The sequence below is a fragment of the Chiroxiphia lanceolata genome, chromosome 4 (genome assembly GCF_009829145.1).
Source record: "Chiroxiphia lanceolata isolate bChiLan1 chromosome 4, bChiLan1.pri, whole genome shotgun sequence".
Taxonomy (NCBI): Eukaryota; Metazoa; Chordata; class Aves; order Passeriformes; family Pipridae; genus Chiroxiphia; species Chiroxiphia lanceolata.
This window is the reverse complement of record NC_045640.1, coordinates 36,632-60,912: the sequence shown is the minus strand read 5'-3', so window position 1 is coordinate 60,912 and position 24,281 is coordinate 36,632. Positions and strand designations below refer to the sequence as shown.

Here is a 24,281-nt window from a genome sequence, read left to right as displayed (position 1 = left end):
GCGCCGCCCCGGCCCGCGCCGAGCGGCCCCGGCCCCCCGGCCGGTACGGCCAGGACGGGGCCCGCGCCCCCGATCCGCTGCCCCGGGATGGGGCCGGTCCGACCGCGGCCCCCGCCCCGGCTGGGCTCTGCTCCAGGGCCGGCCCCGGCCCCCCGGGACGGAGCCTCGGGGGCTGACCGGCCGCTCGGGGGGTGCGAGGGTGCTGCCAGCCGCGCCCTCCCCCGGGCTCTTGGCAACCCCAGCCCCCTCCTCACCCCGGGGCGGGTCACCCGGCTCTGGAGGGCAAGGGAAGGAAACCTCCAGCAATGGTGTGCCCCTGGCAGCCCTTTTCCAGAGGCTGCAGTGGGATGGCTGGGCAGATGCTCCCTCTTGGCCATCCTGCCTGTCTGGGGCGGGCTGCAGCCCCCCAGACCCACAGGGGAGGCCCAGGCCAAGGCATCCCATCCCACAGGAAAGCCACACGGCACAGGGCTGGGGCTGCAAGTGCACACTGCCAGCGGCCGGAGCTCCTTCCCGGGGAGTGGAGCTGGTGCCCGGTTGGGGCTGCGGTTCTATGGGGAGCTGCTTTGTTTGAGGACCGACTGTAACAACAGCCAGTGTGAGGTGGAGAGAGGGCATGAGGATGCAAAAAGGATCTGCTGGCACCCCAACACTTTCCCCCGAGGCAAGCCATGGTGGGAGCCCAGCAAACACTTTATTGCCAAGAACAACATTGCCCTCAGCCCCCAGGCACAAAGATGGAGGCTGCCTCCCCGTGTCCCACACCAGATTGGTCCATACAGACAAGCAGGTCCTCGGGGCCAAGAGCCAGCCCCAGCACCAGTTGCCCATCCTTGGGTCACCCAGGGGATGGAGAGAGCCAGGCAGCCCAGCCTATGTGACAGAGACACTCCTATAGTACTAAGGCACCGTGCTGTGCTCCAGGACCACCACCCCAAACACTGCCCATGGGCTCCAACAGGCCTGGGGGGCTCCAGACAGCCTGGCTCCCCAGCAAAGGCTGAGGATGCCCAGCAGGCAGGAACAGTCAGGGTGGCACAGAGGGGCCCTGGTGCTCAAATCTCCTGAGATGGCAGAAATAGCTCTCTGCTACTGAAGGACCCTCGCAGCCCTGCACACATCCCAGCGGCATCCTGCTCGCCCCCATGCCGTGTCTCTTCTCTCATGTACCTGACCTGCTCACGGTGCCCCTCTGCTCCCGCTCCCTCAGGCCAATGCTGTGTGGGACAGGGGGTCAGCCCGTCCTGGGGGATCAGCCTGTCCCGGGGCACTGTCTCCCCCTGCCCCCGTCAGAGGAGACGTCCCAGGAGCTGAGCGCCGGGAGAGCTGCCCCAGGCCACCGGCAGGGCGACAAAGCCCAGCTTGCTGTAGAAGCTCAGCTGCTGCCGATCAGCATCACGGACCTGGCAAAACACTCCTCGTGACCCTGGAAGGGAGGTGAGAGGTCAGGGCACTGGGACTCCAGCTCTGGGACTCCCTCCACAAGGAGGTCGGCCTGCCTTTCCACTGCCTCTTTGGCACTGGCTGCCCCTGTGATGCCCTGAGACACAGATACACATGTCCCCCAGTGCAAGGGGAGGGGATGGTGCCTGGGACCTGGGGCCAGACTGCACCAGAGTGGAGATGGGGAGCCCTGTGCTGAGAGAGGTGGAGTGCAGGTGGGGCCAGCTCCTAACCCTGTGGTGGGCAAGGGAGCAGTTGGGAAGGGGTTGTGCTGGAACAAGGGGGTCCCAGTCCCCCCAGCACGGGGAGGTCACGCTCACCGTTGGCCCTGAGTGCGCTCAGCAGGCAGAGGGCCAGGCTGCGGCTGGCCCCCACGTCCAGCACACGGGGGGCCGTGCCCAGCTGCACAAGGGAGGGGAAGCGCCGCAGCACAGGCGGGGGCACAGCCCGTGGCTCTGCATGGAAGAAGAGCACTGCTTCCTCCAAGGCATCCTGTGGGAGACAAGCACAAGTGAGAGAACCCCCTCCACCGCCCCCATCCCCACTCCCCTCTGCGCCAGGTGTCCCCTCACCTGTCCCAGAGCTGGGCCACCCGTGCCCAGGTCTGGGGGGTACTTGTGCCGTATGGCTGGCAGCCAGCTGCTGTCTTGCTGCTGCAGGAAGCCTTCAGCATGGAGTGCTCCAGCTGCGTAGCCACATGGACCACCCTCGTCCTCCAGCACAAAGGTGTACTCGGGGCTCAGGCTGAGGAAGGGGCCCAGCAGCCTGGCAGCCAGAGCAGGAGCACAGCTGAGCTGTGCCTGGAGCCCAGACTGCCCCACAGCAACCTCAGAGCAGCCTCCTCCTTCCTGCCCCATCAGGACAGCACCCAGTGCCCACTGACAACCCCTTTGAGATCCCCAGTAGAAGCCCTCAGCCAAGGGGATCTGCTACAGTCTCCTGCATCCAGGCTGGACAGTGGGTCTGCCTCCACTGTGGCTGCCATGACCCTGCTGGACATCAGCATGGGGATGTCCCTCCCTGTCCCTCCCACAGGGTGAGGCCACTGGCAGCCCAGGGGCAGAGCTGGTCCCTGCAGGGATGCCAGGAGAGGCCATCGCCTCATCCCCTGGCCCTGCATCTCTCAGCACGTGGCCAGGCTCAGCACAGCCTGGCCAGGGGGAGCCCCAGAGGGGCCACATCTCACCTGTCACCGAGGAGATCTGGGTGGGCCATGAGGATCTCTGCCACCTTGGGATCACAGTCCAAACTCTCCCGGCACATACGATAAAGCTCTCCCTGGAAGACCGAGACCCACCTCAGTCCTGGCTGTGCCTGCCCTGCTGCACTGCCAGCTGCTCCCAACACAGGCCTGGCCAGAGCATGGCACACCAGCAGCTGCCAAAGGGGCTGCAGAGAGGGACCATGACCAGGGCTGTGGCCTCCAGGCGAGGGTAGGGGATACAGGGCAGGGTACTGCTTCAGCCACCCAGGGGTACTGGCGTCTGCTAGCCTCGGGCTCAGGGCCACAGCACAGCCACCCTTCAGACCAGAGACTGCCATTCTGGTCAGGCGTTCAGAGAGCACCCACTGCAGAGATGGCCCCAGGCCAGAGCACACTCAGAGCAACCAGAATGGCCCCAAAAACAACATTGGAACTCAAGTCTCCAAAGAGCCTGTGCACAGCAGGACATGCCCAAATGTCCTGTCTTGGTCATGGTTGAGTTTGCTGCTGCTCCCAGCGAAAAGGACATTCAGATAAAAGCCTTGATCCTGAGAGGGAGGCTGCCCTGATCACACAACGACTGGGGCAGGACTGTGCCCTGTTGTGCCCCATTCCCAGAAGAGACTGATGTGCTCAGCTGGATTTCCCTCTCAGAGCTTCACTGGACACAAACATTCGTGTTGTTAAGGTTCAGCCTGAGCAGATGAAACCTGACAACAGGCAACTGCAAACAAGTCCCCACAATGGGAACTGCTGGCAGAACAGTCTGGGGTTGCAATCTGCTCTCCTGTGCTTGCAGCTCCTCTTCTGCCACCCAGCAGCACCACAGCGGCACACGGCCGGGTGCCGTGTTTAGCAGGGAGCTGCACTCGTGTTCGTGCTGGCTGGATTTGAGGCATTGGCCTTTCCTTGGGCTGGGAGAGAAGCAGGGTGAGGGTGGGGTGCTCGCTGCAGGCTGTGGTACATGGGGAACCCAGAGCTCTGCTGAATTTGGTGACACTTTAACTTGTGTGTCCCCCCACAACCAGAATCTCCCCTTCCCTCTCCATCCCATTGAGCTGTTGGGATGTCAGAGCAGGGGGTTGGCAGCAAGAAGGTCATGGCTGACCTTTAGCAGCAGTGTCTGCTGCTCTCCAGCAGGGAATCAGCCCATAAAATGGATGACTATTTGAAGAAGGGACTCATTTGGAGATGAACCCCAACAGGTTCAGGCAGTGCCCAGAGCTGCAGACCAGTGAAGGCTCCAGGAGGTCACCATCCAGACTTGACCTGTTCTGGGTATTTCCTGGCATGTGCTCACACCCACTGCTGGAGATCAGCACTGGGGCTGCTCTGGAGATCACCCACAACCTGGCAACCCTGACCTAGTGCTGGTTAAACTGTGGCTGTGCCTGCTGCTCACTGGTAGGCAGGGCTCCTTTTCCTGCTCTGCCTAGGCCCTTGTCACAGGGAGGCAGCTTTGCCAAGGCCACAGCTCCTCTTCTCCAGCCCAGGGTCTGACACACTGCTGATCATGGCCCCAGGGAGCTGCCACAAGCCAGCTGGCTCTGAGCAGAGCTGGACCCGAGGTCCCTCCCCACCTGTGCCACCCTGCACTGAGGGTCAGCAGAGACGAGCCTGTAGCTCATCGACACACGTGCAGCACAGGCCATGCAAAGGTGAGCTCTGGCAGGACACCCCTGCAGGCCGTGGCTCCCACCTTGTCCAAGGGCAGCAGCGGGCGCAGGAGGTACGTCTGGCTGGATGGGAAGAGAGGTGGTGGGTGGTAGAAGAGGTCACAGCTGTTCCCCACAGGCAGCAGTGCCTGGAAGATACACAGTCCATCAGGTTTTCCTGGCTCCAAGGTCTCTCTGAGGCTCCCTAAACCCCAGAAACCACAGATGCCCAGGGTAGCTCTTGCCTTCCCAAGCTTGCAGCAACCCAAAGCAGGGTTGGGATACTGGCTTCCCAGTGGCTCCTTCAGCCCCCCAGAGAGAGGCACACTCTCACCTGCAGCTCTCCAAAGAGGCCCCCACGACGTGCCCAAGGCTCAGCATCCCTCCCCAACAAGATCGGGGCAGTGATACTCCGGCACCCTGGGAACAGCAGGACACAGACACAAGTGAGGTGAACAAAAACCTGCTAGGCAGGGGGAGATCAGCCTCTGTCACACAGCAGCCCCATGATCCCCACAGTCACAGCTCCAAGGACCTGCTGTCCAGCTGTGCAGCCATGCCCAGGCAGGGACTTTGGATGGGCTCAGGCAGCCCCCTCCATTTCTTGGGGCAGCCACACCCCCTCCATAGCAGGGCTTGAACTGGGGGGATGGAAAAGGACTGGTCTCACCTCCACAAAAGTGTAAGGTAAGGATACAACTCCCGGTTCAGCCAGGAAGCTGCAGCCTAGCACAGAGTGCTGTGCTCCTGCCCAGCCAGCTCTGCAGGGATGGTGGGAACATGCCCTGCACAGCTGCTTCCCCATGGAAAGGGCTCAAGGCAACAAAGCCCCCTCTGACACTGAACTGGGAGGCCTGCTCAGGTCATCACCTGGTAACAGCTCTTGGTTCGTAAGAAGTCACAAGGCCCACAGACCAACCAAGGAACCCTAAACCAGGGGAACATGGGCTTCCAAAGTGATGTACAGGCATTCAAAAAACAGCCTCACCTCTCTCACCCAGGGCATTACTGCTCCCAGTGGCCCATAGATCCCTTTTCCCAGACAAGCTAAGGGATCCCTGGGTTAAAAAGACTGAGGAACCATTTCCTAGAAATGGGCATTCCTTCTAGGCTGTGAGAGATGGTGAAGAGCTGTTCCAGTGACTGCCTTGTCCCCAGCAGCAGTGCCTCATCCTGCCCCAGTATGTCAGGGCATGCAGGGGTGCCAAGCCTTCCCATGGCCATCCCTGTTCCACCTGGCACACAGAGCGTGGGGAAGGGGAGGCTGATGGTGAGTGTTGTGGGGCTGGAGGTGATGGAGGGCAGCAGCCAGGCCCCCCATCCATGTGGGTGACTCAGGGTAGAACCCCTACTTACAGCCAAAGCAGTTTCCCCAGGTGTCCTTGGGGCCAGGGTCGCAGAGGAGGTGACCATCTGCAAAGGAGGAGAGATGGTGAGCACAGAACAAGGGGCAGCGGTGGAGAAGGTTCGAGGGGAGACACCCTGGCACCCCCAGCTGAATACAGGGACCCCAGACTCTGGGGTCGTCCTAGACACCTTCACTTCCTTAGCAGGGGAATAGTGGATCACCAGAGAACAAGCTTCAGATGCCCAGGGTGTGCCCCAGAGCCCCTGCACTCCAACGCGGCTGCGTTTGACCAGGGTGCAGATACACGGGAGGGGGGCTGGCAGGGGCTGGCAGCCACGTACCCAGCCAGAGGACAAAGGCACTGGCGGCCAGCAGCATGTTGCGGATGTCCCAGAGGTAGGGGTGCAGGTCGTAGAGCAGTGCCCGGCTGGCGGCGCTGGCGAAGCGGCTGTGCAGGCGACACGTCTCGGCGCAGAGCAGCTGGAAGGACTGGGCTCGGCCCCGCCACCGCGCGCCCTGGGGACGGACCGGGCGTCAGCCAGTTGTGACAGGCACCTTCCTGCAGCTGCGCCCGGACCAGCCTTACCCCGCAGGCATCGGGCGCCGTGGCCGGGACTCCCACGCTGAGGCTGTTTGCCCGGAGCCACCGAAAGTGCTCCAGGAGCTCCTGTGCCAGTGCCCCATGATGGTAGGGCAGGTAGAAGAGCTCCACCAGCATCCGCACCTCCTCCAGAGTCAGCGGTGCTGTAGGGCTGGACCTGGCCTCCTGTGGGGTCAGCAGTGCTGCAGGGTTGGACCTGGACTCCTCTGGGATCATCAGTACCGTAGGGATAGACCCAGCCTCCTCTGGGGTCACCAGTGCCACGGGGCTGGTCCTGGCCTCCTCTGAGGTCATCTGTGATGTGGGGCTGGTCCTGGCCTCCTTGGGGGTCAGTGGTACCATGGGGCCAGACCCAGTCTCTGGGGTTACTGCTGCTGTGGGGCTGGTTCTAACCTCCTCTGGCGTCACTGGTGCCAAGGGGCCAGAGCTAGCAGTGATCTCATCAGTCAGCAGGGCTGGAGTGCCAGGGCTGGCGCCAGTCCCTTCAGTCAGCAGGGCTGGGGGGCCAGGGCTGGTGCCAGCCCCAGTCCCTGGGGGCGTCTGGGCCATGTCAGCCCTGATGGCCTCAGGCTGGGTGCTGCTGGGGGACTGGGCGGGGCTGCCACTCCCTGTCCTGGCATCACTGGTGGGCAAAGGAAGGTTCTGACTGGTGTTGGCCTCACTGCTGGAACTCATGGTGTGGCCTGGGCTGAGAAGGGTCTTGGTAGCCATTTGGATTCCTGCAGACTGGGCACTCTCAGCCACACTGGGCAGAGAAGAGGAGGGCTCACAGCATTCCCTGCTCCCCGTGGCAAGCTGGTCCCCATCCCCTGTGGGGCTCTGCTGACTGCCATTGGGTGTCCTGCTTCCACTGCCCTTCTCAGGCTCCGAGGTCACCTTCCTGCATCCCTCCCCTGGTGCCACACCACAGGACTCAGGGTCGTGCTGGTCTACCCCACTGGGAATGGAGTCGTGCTGCTCGGGGTCGGGCACAACCTCCTGTCCTCCTGCTGTGCCAGACTGCAACCTTGATCTTCCCTTGAGGCCGACACTGGGGTGTCCTGGGGTCCATCCTCCTGGCAGAAAGGAGCAAGGGGGAAGCCCCTCTGGCACCTGCATGGAAACTGCTGCCCATGGGGTAAGACAGCCTGGGGATGGCTGTGCTGGGGAGCTCCATCCCTGAGCTGGCAGGGACCAGGATGTTGCCAGGCCCTGGGCTTGAGTTTAGGCCTCTGGGGCTGGCGAGGCTCAGGCATTGCACAGGCAAACACTGCAGAACACCAAACGTGCTCCTGGCTGAAACCCCTCTTTCAGAACTGTGTCCTGGCCCAGGCTCCCACGCTGCCAGCCAAGGACACCCCCTGTGGGATGTGGCCAGGGCAGGAGCACCCACAGGGCAGCACAGTGGGATGGACACCCACCCCTGCCTGCCACAGCATGCACAGGCCCTGCTGCCACTCCAGCCTGAGAGACCCATCCAAACGGACAGGGTTCCCTCATCCCCATGCTCTGAGTTCCCGGCAGAGCCAGCCCAGTGCTCCGGGGGTGTGAGGGACTGCGAGTCCATCATCTACCTGGCTCCAAGGCCTGCTGGTTTATCTCAGCAACCCAGTCACGCAGCGCCAGCTCCAAGGCTTCCTGCGGGCTGTAGCTGCCCTCCTGTGGGCCTCGGCTGTCCCCCAGGGCTGCCGCCATCTCCATTCCTGGGGAACCGCAGCTCATCAGCCTGGGCAGCCCCACTCCTTGTTTGATGGAGCTATCCCAAGCCACGCTGTGGGCCCCCAGGATGAACCCCATGCCCAGGGTCATCAGGCAATGCCCAGCCAGGTGAGACACCTCACCCAGGCTGCCATGCAGGAAAGGGCCTGGCAAAAACCAGCAGCAATTGCCAGGCACAGAACTGCCAGGGCACTGGGGCCACATACCTGCACGATCAGGGTTGGCACAACTTCTCAGCTCGCTCTGAAACCAGGTGCCCAGTGTGTGTATGGGGATGAAGTTGGCCTGGAGCTCACAGTTGGGGTTGAGAAGCAGTCCGTGGAGACTGGCCACGAGACCAGGAGCACGTCCCATGTAGGGGCCCAGGAAGACACGTCTGCAGTCATAGTCATTGGCATAGAGGTTGTCCCAGATGACGGGGCGGCGCTGTAGGACACCCTCCACCTCCTCCAGCAGAGCAGCCGAGAGCTCCTGTGACACCACCTTTGGGCCTGGAGCATCAGGGCACGGACACACATGGAGCACACAGGCACTGTGGTCCATCCCAGACACACAGCAGGGACACAGACATATCTGGGTGCCAAGCACAGATGTGAGGGTTGAGTCATCCCACCTACACTCCCAAGCCAGGACAGGAGACCCCCGTCCTGAGCTTCTGCCTGGCTGGGGCTGCACACCCCGATCTGAGGCACCACAGTGGGGCTGCTTGCTGGTGGCTCTCCCAGGACAGAGCCCGTGGCCATGGGGTTTGCAGACACTGCACGGGGGCCATATGCCCACAGAGCTGGTCCCAGCACTCACCTGTCCAGATGACACTGATCCCAGGGAGCAGCTCCTGGCCGATGGTCTGCAGGTAGCAGGACTGGCTGGGGCTGGGAGAGCAGAGTGAGCTGCAGTATTCTGGGGAGAGAGCACAGGGCATCCCCTGAGGGACGGGGGACCGGGAGAGGAGAGGCTGCCAGGATCATGGACAGAGGCTGAGGAGGAGCAGGGTGCAGGGAACATAGCAAGCATGGCTGCAGGCCCTCTGCAGCCTGGTCCTATCCTAGTCCTGAGATCACCAGAGCTCCCCTGGGAGAATGAGGAGGCCAGGGAGAGCTGTGCGGGCTGCCAGGGCACTCAGCTCTCAGCAGAGACATGGACTGGCTGCAGCCAGCCCAAGGGCCCCCCAGTCTGAGGGAGCTCCCCGGGGTAGGAGCCTGGGGCCACAGGGCTGCAGGCAGTACCTGTAGGGCAGAAGAGGAAGACAGGGGGTTGGCCCAGCTCCTGGTACACCTCATTGGCCACAGAGGCATGAGCCTGTGCCAGGGAGGGGAAGACGTCTCTGTCAGCTTGGCACATGCAGGGGTCGATGTCATCAAAGAGCAGTGCGAAGGAGCAGCACCCCATGGCAGCCACCTGTGGGCACAGACATGGGCTGCTGGGATCCCTGGGAGAGAGGAGGCGGCGAGCCCAGAGGAGCCAGGGAGAGGCAGACAGGCATGGCACAGTGCAGGGCAGTTGCTGGGCTGTGCCATGGGAGAAGCAGCTGCCCACGGAGCAAACCCACCATGCCAGCAGCTCTTTACCCTCCCTGGGGACCTGGGGCTCAGTTGCAACCTGCACCGACCCCAGTGCTGCCTAGCAAGTGCTGGGGCTTGGCTGGTCCTTGTCCTGCCCCCAGTCAGACATCCATGGAACCCTCAGCTCTCTGTCACCATGACAGGGACAGCACGTAGGCCATTGGGCACCCCACAGAGCTGCTCCCTGATGTGTAGCAGCAGGAGTGGTTTACAGCCCCACACCACCCCTTGGGGTGGGCACAAGACCCACAGGAGAGGTTTACAGCCCCAGAGCAGCCCTTGGGGTGGGCACAGGGCCCATATAAGCACGCGTGCCCCTCGCCTGGGAGCAGTGGGAGGAAGGAATGGCCCACGGTACCTGCCTGAGTTTTTGCTGCAGCAGGAGCCGATCCCCGGCACTGGAAAACACCATGTCCTGGCCAGCAGAAATGGCAAAAACAAACTCCACACCCTGCTTTTGGGCAGCTTCGATGAGAGACCGCATGCAGACTGGGGACAGAGCAGAGGGAGTCTGTGAGTGCTGGGAGGCAAAGGAGGGAGGGGACCATGGGATGGAGTGGAACAACGAATGGAGGGAGAGGGAACAGCAGCAGTCTGAAAGGAAGGGAGGGGAGAGGCTCAGGGGAGACCATTTCCAGTTCCTTGGGGAACAGAGGACTTTCAACAAGGGTTACAGGCCTCAGTATATTCAAGTATATTTCCAGAGACCCACATGGGGAGCTCCCCATGCTAGGGAGGCTCCTAGGCACTTCCACACGACAGGCACAGTCTAGAGGTCTCCTTGCACCAGTTAAGGTCCAGGGGCCTCCCTGCAATGGGCAGGGTTGTGGCAGGGTGAAAGTGGCAGCCAGCCTGGTCCTGACTGGGACACAGACCGTGGTTCACCCTCAGGGTCCCGGGATGCCTACAGCCCCCCCCGGGGCCCAGCAGAGCTGCTACCTGCCTCATGCTCTGTGTAGGGCTCTCGCCAGAGCAGCCGGTGCTTCAGCTCATCCTTGGGCGCGTACATGTAGCAGTTCAGCCCCCGGCGTTTCAGCCTGCACAGCAAGAACAAGGGGTCACCCAGGCTCCACATGGGCTCTTTGCACCTGGGCAGGTGCCAGCCATGGCACCATGAGCTGCTTAGCACACAGCACCCACTCCTTCCCAGGGCTGCACCGCGTCCCAAAGCTGCCAGATCTGCCAGGCTCTGCTCTCACTGGCCCTGCAGCCTGTGGAGCTGCAGCTCTGCCCTGGTACAGGGAGCCCTGCCACAGCCACATGGAGACATAAATCTCATCCAGCACTCCCAGTGCTGAGCCCTAGGATTTATGCTCATTCCACTGATGGTCTGTGCATTGGCACCAGCTGCTCAGAGAGGAGCTGGACAAATCAACTCCATCCCGAGGTGATTCTCAGCCAGTGACAGATCCTGCCAATGTCCTTCCATCACAGGGACACAGGGTGACACACAGATATGCATGGGGACTCACAGGGACACAGAAAGGCCACTCACACCAGGCAGGGATGGCAATCTCAGGATATAGCACAGGGTGGCAGGGACAATGGCCCTGGGCAGGGCAGGCTGGCTGCAGGGAGGGTGGCAGTGGTGCATTGTCCCACGTCCAGTGCAGCCACCGGGGCACACCAGGCTGCACTGGGCTGTGCGGAGTCCCAGCACCATCTGCTGGCACAAGGCAGCCCCACGTCTGTCCATCCACCCTCACCGCTCCTGCCTCCATCTCAGCACTCTGCCACGGGCTCCCTTCAGAAAAGAAAATTCAGGGTACTTGCCATTGAAAGAGAAGTTTCCTCTGTTCCATAGACCATGGTCTCCCATAGAAACCTGTAAAAGGTGGGGGAAAAAGGCAAAATGCAGTTGTTGGTAAGTGCCTTAAAACAGTCCCTTTGTGCTATCTCTGAGTGGCTCTTGAAGCCAAAGATCTGCCAGTTGTTCACTTCTGGGTAATTCAAGTATCTGCTATTCTTCTATTGCCTTGCTGGGCACTGGTGTTGGAGTAAGGGGATTAATGTCTGAGCTTCCATCCTTCCCAGAAAGGAGCAGCTGGGAAGAATTTCACAAGGTAGGACTTAACCTGGGAGGGGAAATGTGCACAGTAAAAGCCAAGCCTAAAGGAGGCATTGGGAACTAGCCACGTTAGAAGGCCCTTTAGAATGATTTTGGGGTGCACTGAAGCACAGAGCCAGCGAGCATCCATCCCATAGTTTTCTGCCTGGGAATTGTCTTCTTTACAGAGACCAGGTCTGTGTCTCTGCATCTCTCTGTGTATAGTGTCAGGTAGAGCATCACCACTCCCATATGGACTATAAAAGCCGGTTTTTGTGAATCTAATTGCTGCACAACTCAAACTGCCCAAAAATTGCACTGACGCAGCTCTCCCTTACCCCGCAAACACATCCCTGCATCGAGAAGGGCAGGACTGTGAGGCAGCACCCCTGTCCCATGGCAGGCTGTTCAGATCAGGAACACACAACCACCCATGGGAATGCCCACGGGTGCTGGGGCTGTGACTCCACAGAATGCTTCACAGACACCTAGTCTGTCCCCCACTGGAAAACACAGCCCCCAAAGCTTGCAAAGGGAAAACCCAGAGAGGGAAAGCATACCAGGGAGCAACCTTCCCAGCTCTCTGCTAGCAAAGACACCCATCAGTGAGCACCAAGGCTGGCCTCAAGGACACTGCCCTTCTGGAAGGCTCACAGGAACAAAACTGAATGCAGGAAATACAGACCCAGAGCCAGCAAATTCCCAAGTGTTTCTCAACATTTCCCCTTCTGCTGCTTGCAGACTTTGGGTGGTTGTTGGGCACCAGTGTCTGACACAAGCTTGAGGCTGTAGCAGCACAGCAGCTGACAGTGTTCTGTAGCCTGGAGGGCAGGAACCAGCCTGTGACTGGGTATAATGAGGAGGACACTGACAGACATGCAGCACCCATTCCCCTGATGGGACTACTCTGCACTGGGAGGTGCAGAGCTGTCTACAAAGGCAGTGAGAAAGAACATCCAGTGGAATGCAAACCCCTTCACTTGGGGACAGCGGGAGAACAGGCAGGTCAATGCATTTGGAGAGATGCAGATTTGACAGCTTCTCAAAGCAGAGGTTGAGGGGAACCTCTAAGTGTTCCAGCGCAGACCTGAGATTTAGCAAGAGAATCTCCAGTCACTTCAAGTCTCTGCAAGATCTGGCAGCCGCAATGTGAAGTCTCATGGAAAATCCATTATGTCTTGGACAGTGATGGCAATTAGCCATCAAGACAGCTTCCTGGTTTCAGATGGGCTCTGCATCCTGAGCAACTTCTGAGTCACTCACTGCACCTCACAGCAGCCAAGGCCAAAGGGAGCAGATGGCATTCACCAAACTGGGCAGTGCACAAGGACAGAGCGCAGTGACTCTGTTCGGCTCAGAAAAAGGACAAGCTCTCAGCGTCTGGCATAAGGCCAACGTCGCCCAGAAAAGCACCTGTGTTTCCCCAAAGTACCTGAGTGTCCCGGAGCTCATCTGCCTGGGAGGGGGCCCAGATGCCCAGCTCCCCTTGGCAGGAGCCCACCTCGCAGCCCCCAACACAAGCCTTGGGCAATGGCGGGTTGCACCACAGGACTCACTGCACTTATCTTCCCTGCAGACAGATGATCTGCCTGCTGAACATCTACATGGTTACTCCATCTATTTTGAAATAATATACACTCAGTTTACTAGCCATCTGTGCAGGGGCCAAATCTGTGGCCACTTGAGGATCCCAGCAAACATTTCACCCAAAAAAGTTATTTCCATGATAAATAATTTGCTATTTCTATTTCACAGTCAGGTCCCAGGAGTCCCTATATGGCACCTGCCTGCAAGTGCCTCACTCACACGTTGCTGTGAACTGATGGGGCCAGTCAAGTTTGACACTCAGTCCTGCACACGCCCCAACACGAGTGTCCTCATGTCCTCTGCCACCAGCGTCGCTTTCCCGTGTCCCCTTTACCAGGCCAGCTTTCCTATATCAGTGATTCTTGTCTGACTCATGCCAACTTCCCCACCCCTGCACTTCCTACTTATTTTGTGTTTAATTGCATGGTGCTTCTGTTTCCTTCCAGATGAGGCAGTGGGCAGTGGGCTCAGCAGGGTACTGTGCTGCCAGGAGAAAGGGTGATGCTTTTGCCCAGCTCCAGAGTTGCTGTGTGGCAGAAACAGGAGTTGGGGATGTCGGCAGGGAGCAGGACAGGGTTGAGTCCCACAGAACTGCCATGAAGGACCAGTTCTGGGCGCAGTCCCAGCACTGTTGCCCTGTGGGCAGGGGGGCACACCAGGAAGCTGCACGAGCCCAGGGCAGATAAGAACCCCTTGCAGAGAACTGGAGACCGAGCAGCAGGTCCCCGTGCCCCTCTGGGGGAGTCGGCTCTGCTGGGGTGGCTGTGGGGCTCAGTGGTGCTCTGGGGATCCTTGGGAGCATCACGGGGGTGCTGGTCCCGACTCCCTGGCAGAGACGGGGTGCTGTGCAGGGGTCCGGCTCCCACCTCCCACATAGCCGGGGACCCAGGCGCGGATCCCGGAGGCCGTTCCCGGCCCCGGTTCACTCTCGGTGGACCGGGCCAGCCCCTGCAATGCCCGGGCGGGGCGGGGCGGCACCGGCCCCAGCCGCGGCCCCGGAGGGACCTACCTTCCACCACGCCGCAGAGGAAGCGCGGCCGCCCCGCCATCCCCGCGCAGGAGCGGCCCTGCCAGCGGGGAAGCAGGCGCAGGGTGTGCGGGGGGATGGATTGATGCTCGAAGGGATGGAGGAGGACGCGGACGAATGAGCGGAGGGATGGAGGAATGCGCGGAGAGATGAGCGGAGGGATGGAGGAATGCGCGGGGTGACAGAGGGACTCGCGAAGGGATGGAGGGAACCTTGAAGAGACAGAGGAATGAGCAGAGAGATGGACAAGTGCGCGGAGGGATGAAGTGCTGGAGGGTGGGATGGAGGGTGTGCGGAGGGGCTCGAGCAGGGACGGCTCCAGCGCCCGCCCCCGCCGCGGAGACGCGGCCGCCGCAGCGCAAGGGGCGGCCCCGCGGGTGGGGCGGCGGCGGGGCCCGGGCGCGGGGCGGAGCGGGGCGGCCTCGGGGCCCGTGCGGAGCCCCCGGGAGGCGATGCTGGAGCCGCAGGGCCGGAGCCTCCCGGGCCAGAACCCCCCCAGGGGCACCGGGGCCCGGGGTGGTGTCATGCCAGCCCCGGCTCTCCCCGCAGCCCCCGCTGCGGGCCTTCTGCCTGTGCAGCCCGAGGGCTCTGCCTTCTCCTGCCGTTGCAGCTTCCCGGGACTTCACAGCCCCAGAGCTGTTCCCGAGGGGTCGGGTGTCATTATGGGTTCACCGCTGAGCCGGCACCTGCCCTGCCCGCACCCTCATGCCTGGTCCAGGGTGCGATGCCTCTCCAGGTTTGCCAGGTCCATGCCATCAGGTCTGTCCATGTGCCCTGCAGGTGACTCACCTGCCTGCCTGTGTCAGGCTGCTGTTTGCCTTGTGCCACCCTGCTCTGAGCTGCTGACACATCTGGCTCGTGATTCTCTCCATCCCACAGGTTCTGGTTTGCAGAAGTGCTACCATGTCATTAGTTCCCTGTCCTGCAGCTGCACATCATGGGGACCTGCCTACACATGGGCCTGTGTGTTTGACATCACCACATCATTTTGCTCTTTTTCTGACCTCTTTTCCTGTTTGTCTCTCTCACTGCAAGGTGGATCAGAGCTCTGCAGCATCCCTGCAGCCTCCCCAGCCAAACGTGCCATAACCCAAGAGTCGAGTTGTCCCGGCTCCAGCCAGGGTAGGTCTAATTTTTCAGCAGCCGGGAGGGGAACGGCAGGACCCCGAGGTTGTTGGATGCCGCCTCACCACATGCACAGCGGGTACAGGGGTGGGGTGGGGTTTTTCCCGGTTTTGCCAGGGTGTGCAGTTGGGTGGCACCCAGGTTCTGAGTGGGGAGCAATTGCGTGTGAATCGTTTGCCTGTGTTGTACGCTCTGTTATTGGTATTGTTACTGTTTTCTTATCTCATTGCTGTTTCTAGTAAATTGTTCTTATCTCAACCCGTGACCTTTAGCTTTTTGTGCCTCCAACACATCCTTTCCATCCCACCTCAGGGGGAGGGTGGGGCAGTGAGTGACCAGTTCATGGTCTGGAGTTTTTCAGTGGAAACACTAAGTTGGAGAATGCTGTTCCTAAACAGGACACAAGTCCACAGCTTCGTTACCATGCAAGCGTGAGGGATGGAGCCAGGAGGCTGCAGAGGGGCACTCCTGTAGCAAGGCACTGCCGAGTTCCCTCCCAGCAGCTGTCCCCACCTGCGGCCATTTCATCTAAGCCAGAGGCATGGGCTTGCACAGGAGAAGTGGGCATCAGAGGCCTAGAAAATCCGGACCAGTGGCTTCTCCCTCTTGCCTTTGCAGGTTAATGTCATGCCAGGAAGCCAAGTCATGGTGTCTGGGCCATCAAAGCTGACTGACCAGCAGTAACCTGACAGGGTCACAGTGCCATCAGAGTGCCACAAGGCCATCAGAGTGCACTGTGAGCCAGCAAGGTCTGCCCAAAGCACAGCAGGATGGCACGAAGGAGGTTGTGCAAAGCAAGGAGAGCCTAGAGCACTGAAAGCCTGAGCCCCTGGACTGGGGGCTCATAACCAGAGACACACAGGGATAAAAACCATTGCTGGGTGTAGGACAGGCAGCGGTGCTGTGGGAAAGCAGCTCGGCACTGCCAGGGTGGGTCATCCATGCCCGGGAGTTACTGCAGGGGCGTGCTGGGCACAGGCCATGCTGCTCCTTGCTCTTTGCCTCACAGTCAGCACCTATCCCACCTCCTGCTGGGAATGCTGGACTCAAGCCTAGCCCTGCAGAAGGCTGTTGGGGCAGACTGGAGTGGCCAGCCACGGCAGGGACAGCACTGGAAGCAGCCTAGTGCCCCTGGAGTGACCTCGGTGCCCAGGGACATGGCACGATTGGAGGTAGAGAGATGTGGATGACATTACCCCATCCACAGATGGTCACAGAAGGAAGTCGGGCAGTGCTGTGCATACACAGGGGTGTTTGCTATGATTTCTTCCTTTCTCTGCTCTCTCTGGGAGCACCTGGCTATTCGTTCCACGGTTTTCTTGGACTGTGAAGTTGAGCTAAGTGGCCTCTACTTATCCACTTCCTTTTTTCTTGTATCAAAGACGTCACTCCTTTTTCCTGTCCTCTGAAACCTTATCCATCCTCTACCTGCTCTCCACACTGCCCTCACTTATCCTCAGTCCATCCAATCCCGTTTTCCCGTCCCCAGTTCGAGCACACGCCTCTGTCACACGCGAGCAGCCTCTCTCACATCCTCAGGGCAGAAGTCCCGGAGCACTCGGGTGCCGTCACCCTCTGCCGTCCCTTCCGCTGTCGGTAGGGCTCATGCGCGCACTCGCGCTCCCACCTTCCCACGCACAGACAGACACACGGACACCCAGACAGACACACAGGCGCGCCCCGGCCCCGCCCCGGCCCCGCCCCCGCCCCCGCCCCCGCCCCCGGCCCCGCCCCCGGCCCCTCCTGGCCCCGCCCCGGTCTGGGGGCGGAAGCGCGGGGATGGAGCCGCCGGCCATGGAAGGGCCGCTGCTGGTGCAGCACAGCCACAAGTTCGGCGCCAAGGTGGGTCCGGGGCTCCCCTTCTCCCTCCCCCCCTCCTCCCTGCCCTCGGGCCGCCCGGGCGCCCCCGGGGCCGCTCCCGGTGAGCTGCCGGCCCGGCCGAGCGGCCCCGCGGAGCCGCGCCCGGCCCGGTGTGACCCCGCTCCCCGCAGCGCTGGAAGCGCGGCTGGTCCGCGCTGTACCCCGCCAGCCAGCACGGCGTCGCCCGCCTCGAGGTGTTCGACTGCAAGGAGCCGGCGGCGGCCGGGCGGGCGGGCACCCGGCGGCTCGCCCGCACCGTCGTGCGCCTGAGCGACTGCACCAGCGTGGCCGCGGTGGGCGAGGGCGGCCCCCGCGCCGGCACCGCCGCCTTCCGCCTGGAGACCCGCGACCGGACCTTCCTCTTCGCGGCCGAGAAGCAGCAGAGCGAGGAGTGGGTGGCGAAGCTGTGCCAGATCGCCTTCGCGGTGAGCGCGGTGCGGGCGGGGGCTGTCCGGGGAGGAGGGAGCTGCGGGCGGCCCGCGCCGGAGGGGACGGGACGGGACACGAACAGCAGAGTGTGTGTGGTGGAGCGATCCCTTCCCACCCGGCAGGAGCCCTGGTGGCGCAGGAAAGGAGACCCTGAGGCAGAGGCAGTGGTCCCAGATTTAGAGCACCCGGCCCTGGGACTCTGGTCCCCTCTTGTTGGCTCCTGCTGTGCCAGCAGTCAGCTGAGTTGCCGGATTCCTCAGCATGTTGTCGGTAATTCGTGGTTGTAGCTCCAAATTTCAAGTTGGGCTCTTCTCCCCTCATACAGAGCCCATCCTTGCCCCTCCACAGACCTGGTGGGGGGCCAGGTGATGGCCGAGGAGCGTTTCTCGTAGCACAACCACCCCTGCCTTTCCTGCTGCAGCAGCAGCGGAAGCAGAGCCCTGAGAGCGTTGCAGTGCCTGGCTCCAGGGCCTGCCTGGCTTCGGGACCCACCTGGTTCCTGGGATCTTCAGGGCCAGTGCACCCCCTCGTCCAGCCTTGTGGCTCACTCCTGTCTGTGCTGGGCCTCCTGCACAGCCCTCCAGCCCCTGTCTGCTGCAGCCCCTGGAGCCGTGGGCAGCCAGTGTGACCCACGAAGGCTGTTTGGGCAACGGGTGCCCTGTGAGCGTGGTCGTCTGGATCCATGCCTGCCTGACCCATGGTCTTGGCTCTCCCTCCTGGGAGGTGTTTGCAGAGTCCTGGGTTGGGCTCCAGCTGATACCAGGATGGTAGTGCTGGGCAGGGCTACCTGGCAGGACGACTGGCTGCACAGCTGGTGATCCCAGGATCTCCCCACAAGGACCCAGGTGTTTGCTGAGTGTTATTTCCCTTTGTCCCTCCTGCATCTCCCTGCAGTCTGCTGCCAGGCCAAGTGTGTCTGTGCACCAGGTTCTGGGCTGACTAGGCCAAGAGGCACTGGTGTGGTGCTGGAAATGACTCTGTCTGGTGTAGTTGGGTTTGCAGCCTTTGCCCTGGAAGTGGCTTGTGGGGCTGAGCTGGGACACAGCACACACCCTTGGAGTGGGGCAGGGTAGTAGCCAGGCTGGGGAGCACCTGCTTGGAGCAGGGATGTGCTTGTGCCATCCCTCACATGGGAGCCTTCGTTTGTATGCCTGAGGTCCAGAAGCAAGCTGACAGTTTAGGAAGTGGTGAGCAAACGGCCACAAGGCTGGCATATGTTCTGGAAAGGCCTGACCTGGAGCAGGAGGCACAAGAGCTGCACGTGGCCTCTCTGCACAGAGCTGGAGATGCTCAGCTGTGATTTCTGGTCATCTGTGTGGAGAATGTGATTTTGTGTCATGTTGCTGCCCAGAAGGTAAGCAGCGTCCAGTAGCTTGGGAACTGGGTCCAGAGATCATTTGGAGTTCAAAACAGAATTTTTTTCCTTTTGAAGATCAGGAAAAGTGCAGTCAAATGGAGCCCTAAAGGGCTCTAGCAGGTCAGGTGGCCCTTGACTTCCCAATCTCAGGCTGGAGTCCTGCTGCACTGGATGCTTTAGCTGAGCGGGAGCTGTTAGTGTCTGCTCAAAGGATATGAGGTTTTAACAGTCTCCTTTCTATTTAGGAGCCAAACATGAGGGCTGGAAGGCCCTTTTTGGACCTTGTCTCTTGTTGAGAAGCTCATATGTCTGGGTTTTAAACTGAAACTCTGGGAGCTTGCCTTCTGCAAGATGTACCCTCTGCTGCAGCCCCCTCCCACGTGGCCCTGAGGAACAGCTCAGTAGCACTGAGGGTTTGTGTTCCCCCAGGCCCTTTGGGGGCCTTGCTGCTGGGACACGGTTGCTGACAGTGTGTGTGTTGCACTTTCAGTTCTGCATGTGCTAAAATAGAAGTGTTTGCTTCCTCTCTGGGGCCCCCCCTCTGCCTGTGCAGGGCAGGACACAGACCCCTGTGCTACTGGGTCATCAGCCCCCGCCCCACCCCTCCCTGTGACTGGGCCGTGTGGTGCTTTGGGGGCAGCTCTGTGGGTAATACTGCTGGGAGGAGCTTCTGTCCTTCGTCCTGTCAACCCAGAGCCCAGCTGGGGCCAGAGTCTTGCTAGAGGAAACCCTCTCTGTGCTGCCTGGCCCTGTTTGTCCATGTTCATGTTGGCTCAGGGGGCCCTGGGGTCTGTTGCCAGCTCTGGACAGGCTGGGTATGGGTGAAGGAGAGCCAGGATGTGTGGGGCTGGAAAGGGCGGTGGGGCTCAGGCCTTGAAGGGCTGCAGGTAGTGGCTACCAAGGGGCCCAGGGGCTGATGTGGGAAGAGGAGGCTGGGGCTGATCTGCTCTCCTTTGTCAGGGAAGTGGCTCCAGTGATGCTGGCATGGTGGCACAGCATGGCAGAGAGGGCAGCGAGGAGGTGCCGGCCCTGGAGATGGCCGTGAACTCCATCTACTACTCGAGAGACGAAGGTGGGACCTGCCACTGCCCTGACCTTGGGCACCTTATGTGGGGCCTGACCTGCTGCTGCCCTGCTGCTGGGCTGTGGGGGGGCACTGCCTGGGGCTGTGGGGGGGCACTGTCTGGGGCTGGGGGAGGCACTGCCTGGGGCTGGGGGAGGCACTGCCTGGGGCTGTGGGGGGGCACTGCCTGGGGCTGTGGGGGGGCACTGCCTGGGGCTGTGGGGAGGCACTGTCTGGGGCTGTGGGGGGGCACTGCCTGGGGCTGGGGGAGGCACTGTCTGGGGCTGTGGGGGGGCACTGCCTGGGGCTGGGGGAGGCACTGCCTGGGGCTGGTGGGGGCACTGCCTGGGGCTGGTGGGGGCACTGCCTGGGGCTGGTGGGGGCACTGCCTGGGGCTGGGGGAGGCACTGCCTGGCGCTGGGGGAGGCACTGCCTGGCGCTGGGGGAGGCACTGCCTGGCGCTGGGGGAGGCACTGCCTGGCGCTGGGGGAGGCACTGCCTGGCGCTGGGGGAGGCACTGCCTGGGGCTGGGGCTGTGTCTCCCCCTGCCCTGCCCTGACAGCCCTGTCCCTGCAGTGAACGCCTTCTGGGTGACAGTGCAGCGGACCGAGGCTGCGGAGCGCTGTGAGCTGCGCGGCACCTACGTGCTCAAGGCTGAGCGTGACAGCCTCGTCCTGAAGGACCCACGGACAAACGAGATCCTCTACGTCTGGCCCTACCGGCTGCTCCGGAGATACGGCCGGGACAAGGTGAGGAGCAGGGGGCCCCGTGTGCCACGTGCCATGACCCGCTCCCTGGCGGGGAAGCTCTTGCTCGCTGCTAATGGGTGAGGAGCCGATGTGCTCGACTGGCCTGTAGCATCCACGCAGCCAGCCCTGCTGAATGCCAGAACTGCTGCAGCCCCGGTGACCACAGCAGGGTCACCCGGGACATCTGTCACCCTGACTGTCCTCAGCTCCCTCCTGAGGGACTGTCCTCAGCTCCCTCCTCCTTGCCTGAGCAAGACTTCTCTTTAAAGTACCTTATACCATTAACAGAGCAATGCTGGTAGGTAAATGCTTTGCTTACTCTTGGTAGTCGAGCTGTTGCTTCTGGGCTTTCTCCTGTGGAAAGCCCTGTTTTTCCTCTTGTATCTCTTACTTCCAGATCGCTCCCTTCTGTCTGATGCTGACTTACTCAAGGTGCCCACAGTAGTTTTCCCCTGCTGAACTGTCACTCATCTGCTCACCGTAGTCTCTTCTCAGTATTATTTCCTAGACTATCCGGTGCCAATGGTTGATGCTGCTGGCATTGCTCAGGTAAGGCAGCAGGTCTCCAGCAGGACCTGCAGCTCTGCCTCTGGGGCACTTGCAGTGATGTCCCCTGAGGTGTGCATCCCTGCCCAGCCGCTGGTCACAGCGGGCCCCCAGGGTGGCTCTTGCTGCGGGACTGGAAGGGACAGGATGTTCACTGCAGTCTCTTGCAGGATGTGCAGGATCGGTGCCACAACCACACGCTCTTCAGCAGGAAACGCAGCCTGCACGACGCACTGGGTTGGCAGGTGCTGATCAGGATGTGACCCTTCCGCTTCCCCCCCAGGTGATGTTCTCCTTCGAAGCTGGCAGGCGCTGTGACTCGGGACCTGGAAATTTCACCTTTGAGACCACGCAGGGCAACGAGATCTTCCGCCTTGTGGAAGCCTCCATCCAGGAGCAGAAAGCACAAGTGGAGGAGAACCGGCAAAGCTGCGACTCTCTGGATGCAGACAGCCCCGGCGTGGCCCAGATCCGCCAGGCCCTGGCTGATTCCCTGAGCCTGGAGCTGCCCGCCGAGGGGAGCGATACCCTGGCATCCAAAGCGGGGCTGGCGCCCAGGGCCAGTGCAGCGGCAGAGGAGAGAGACGCCACGTCTCTGCTGAAGACCCGGATTCTGCCAGAGCTGCCTGTGCCACAGGGCAAGCCCGCAGCCCCCAGCACACCCCCACGCTCCCCTCTGCCGAAGGTGCTCCGTGCCGTGCCGCCAGCCGAGGACCCGTGCAGCGTGTACTCGGAGCCCCTGGACTCAGTGAAGGGCCTCCGGCCCTGGCCGGACCCGCTGTACTCGGACCCTGTGGACAGCAAGCCCACGAGCAGGGCCAAGGCACCCGGCGGGGCCTCGGATGAGACGAAGCTTCGGCTGCCGGTGCCGCTGTACTCGGGCGCCTACAAGCAGGTCCGTGCTGAGGGTCGCAGCCAGGCACCGCCGGCGCCCGGGCAGAAGGAGCACATCTACGACGAGCCCGAGGGTCGTGCTCCCCGCTCGCTGCCCCCCCCCGCCTGCATCTATGACGAGGCGCGGCCCACGGGCGAGGCCTGGCGCACCCAGGGCCACGACGGCAAGGGCGGCTACGAGTACCCCTACAACCCCAGCACTGATGACTACTCGGTACCTGCCTTCCAGGCCAAGGCCAAGGGGCCCAGGCCAGTCCCTGCCCCCAAGCCCCAGGCACCCTTTATCTCCAAAGGTGTGGAGAGGATCGAGGACCCCGGGAGGTGGTGGGGAAGCGCTGCTGCTGAGAAGGAGGTCACCAAACCTAGCCTCAACAGCAGCAACAACAACAATGTGGAGGTGCTGTACAGCCAGGTGGTGAAGCCCCAGCACCTGCAGAAGAAGGAGCAGTCTGTGGATGAGTGCAGCTTGTCGCCTGTCTATGAGGACTTAGGAGAGATATAGGGTGCTGCTGCTCTGTATCTGCCTGGATGGGACTTGGTGTCCCAGTGCCAGCTGTGCTCCTCCATGGATCTGGGGTGGGGCTTAGGGGTGGGGACCGTTTGGGCTCAGGCAGAGCCCCTCTTGCTCACTAGCACTTGAGAGGCTGCCTTTCCCTGGAGTGAAACAGCAAGAGCAAGAGAGCTGTGGCTGGCACAGGTGCCAGGGTACTTCTCCTGCTCTGGAGCTGGCTCTGCTGCTGCCTCCTGATCGCAGGAAGCCTGGCTGTATTGTCCTGTAGCTGTTGCTCTGGCTCTGCTCTGGCTTCCCCTCTGACCAGGCTGCAGGGCTCGGATGCCCATTGTGGTGCGTGGAAGACTGCTTGCCATCAGTCTTCAAAGGTATTTTTATACGAAATTATTTTAATATTAAAGTCTGTATGTCTCAGAATGACACGTTTGCCTGTCTGAGCTGTCAGGATGGATGGGGAGATGCTGGTCCTGCTGCGGAGCAGCTGAGCACTGTTCATGTGGTCGCACATTGGTGTCTGTGCCAGAGTTACTGAGCTAAGGGGAAACAACAATGAAAAGTGCATGCCAGATTCAGCTGTGGCTGGGATGCCCTGATGCCAGGGGATTAAGGGATGTGAGAGTCAGGCTCACAGATATCTTTATGTGCTGATCAGGGTATGGATGTGATGGCCTCCATGCATAAGGCTGGGCAGGGACAGGCTCCAGCTCTGCTGCAGCTCAGTGGCTGTTGATTAGTCACAGGATCTCTTCTTCCCCAGCTTGATCCCGCTGCTGATCTCCCACTGCTCTTGAAAGGCCTGGGATAGCCCAGTCTGGATCCCATTGACTTAAATGGCAAAATCTGCGATCCCTGCTCTGTGGTCTGAGGCTGATTGCAGTGTGGCCAGCCTTGGGCAGAAACCTATGCAGAGGAAAAATAGGTTGTCCTTTTGGTACCGGTAATGGTTTTGAGAGATTTCATGTCCTTCTGTGTAGGATCAGATGAGGCACCCTGGTACTGGCTGCACCCATGTCTGGATGGGGCTGCTGGTGACTTCTGCAGGTTTAGTAGCCTGTTGATACTGATGGCAGCATGGCAGGCAGGCAGGTGACAGCACTGTGCTGTACCTGTGCAGAGGGCTAAGCGTGACTTCTGCAGCCCTACCTCAGACCCAGGGAGCCAAAAACTGCTGGGGAAGTCTGGAGGATCAGGTTCAGGTCCTCAGGCTGGTGAGATGGTGACAAGGTGGTAAGCTCTGACTGGCCATTTGTCTAATGCCCAAGTTGCAGGGGGAACCCTCAGCCCTGTCACAATACAGCTCAACTGTAGTCAGGACCAATTCGTGGCTATTCTGGGCTGGGTTGTCTTCTCCACTGGGGTTTTGTTGGATAAGGGAAAGAAGTCTAAGGGGTTTTGGGAATCTGAGGGAGGCTGAGGCAGTTCCTGCTGGGATGAGGGGCAGGAGAAGAGGGTGTTAGCTGCTGGGTGGTCCCTTGCTTGTGTTCCTGTCCATGGTGGTTCCATGTCCATATCCCAAGAGCAGTTCTGCTCCAGAGATGAGCTCTGGCCATTGCTTAGGTGGCCCAGGCCACCTAC

General features: G+C 61.1%; 2 protein-coding genes across 5 annotated transcripts; one reads left to right on the top strand and one right to left on the bottom strand.

Moving 5' to 3' along the window:
• Window positions 1-351: 351 nt before the first annotated feature.
• Window positions 352-14,472, bottom strand: LOC116786357 (protein O-GlcNAcase-like). 4 transcript variants are annotated; one of them, XM_032686873.1, is made up of 18 exons: window positions 14,155-14,472; window positions 11,285-11,336; window positions 10,451-10,548; window positions 9,870-10,000; window positions 9,176-9,347; window positions 8,751-8,849; window positions 8,156-8,440; window positions 7,805-7,933; window positions 6,753-7,306; window positions 6,237-6,710; window positions 5,992-6,166; window positions 5,659-5,715; window positions 4,637-4,722; window positions 4,347-4,451; window positions 2,630-2,721; window positions 2,016-2,208; window positions 1,764-1,935; window positions 352-1,426 (listed from the first exon to the last, which is right to left on the bottom strand). In XM_032686873.1, exons 1-18 carry the CDS (start codon window positions 14,192-14,194, stop codon window positions 1,290-1,292), a joined length of 3,051 nt encoding a protein of 1,016 aa, XP_032542764.1. In that variant the 5' UTR covers window positions 14,195-14,472; the 3' UTR covers window positions 352-1,289. The 4 variants fall into 4 exon arrangements, with proteins under 4 accessions (XP_032542764.1, XP_032542762.1, XP_032542763.1 ...); XM_032686871.1 differs by having other exon boundaries at window positions 6,237-7,306; XM_032686872.1 differs by having other exon boundaries at window positions 6,237-7,303.
• Window positions 14,473-17,049: 2,577 nt separating this feature from the next.
• On the top strand, window positions 17,050-23,126 carry DOK1 (docking protein 1). Its single transcript, XM_032685774.1, has 5 exons — window positions 17,050-17,139; window positions 17,289-17,582; window positions 19,904-20,015; window positions 20,583-20,755; window positions 21,585-23,126. Exons 1-5 carry the CDS (start codon window positions 17,077-17,079, stop codon window positions 22,695-22,697), a joined length of 1,755 nt encoding a protein of 584 aa, XP_032541665.1. The 5' UTR covers window positions 17,050-17,076; the 3' UTR covers window positions 22,698-23,126.
• The last annotated feature ends 1,155 nt before the right edge of the window (window positions 23,127-24,281 follow it).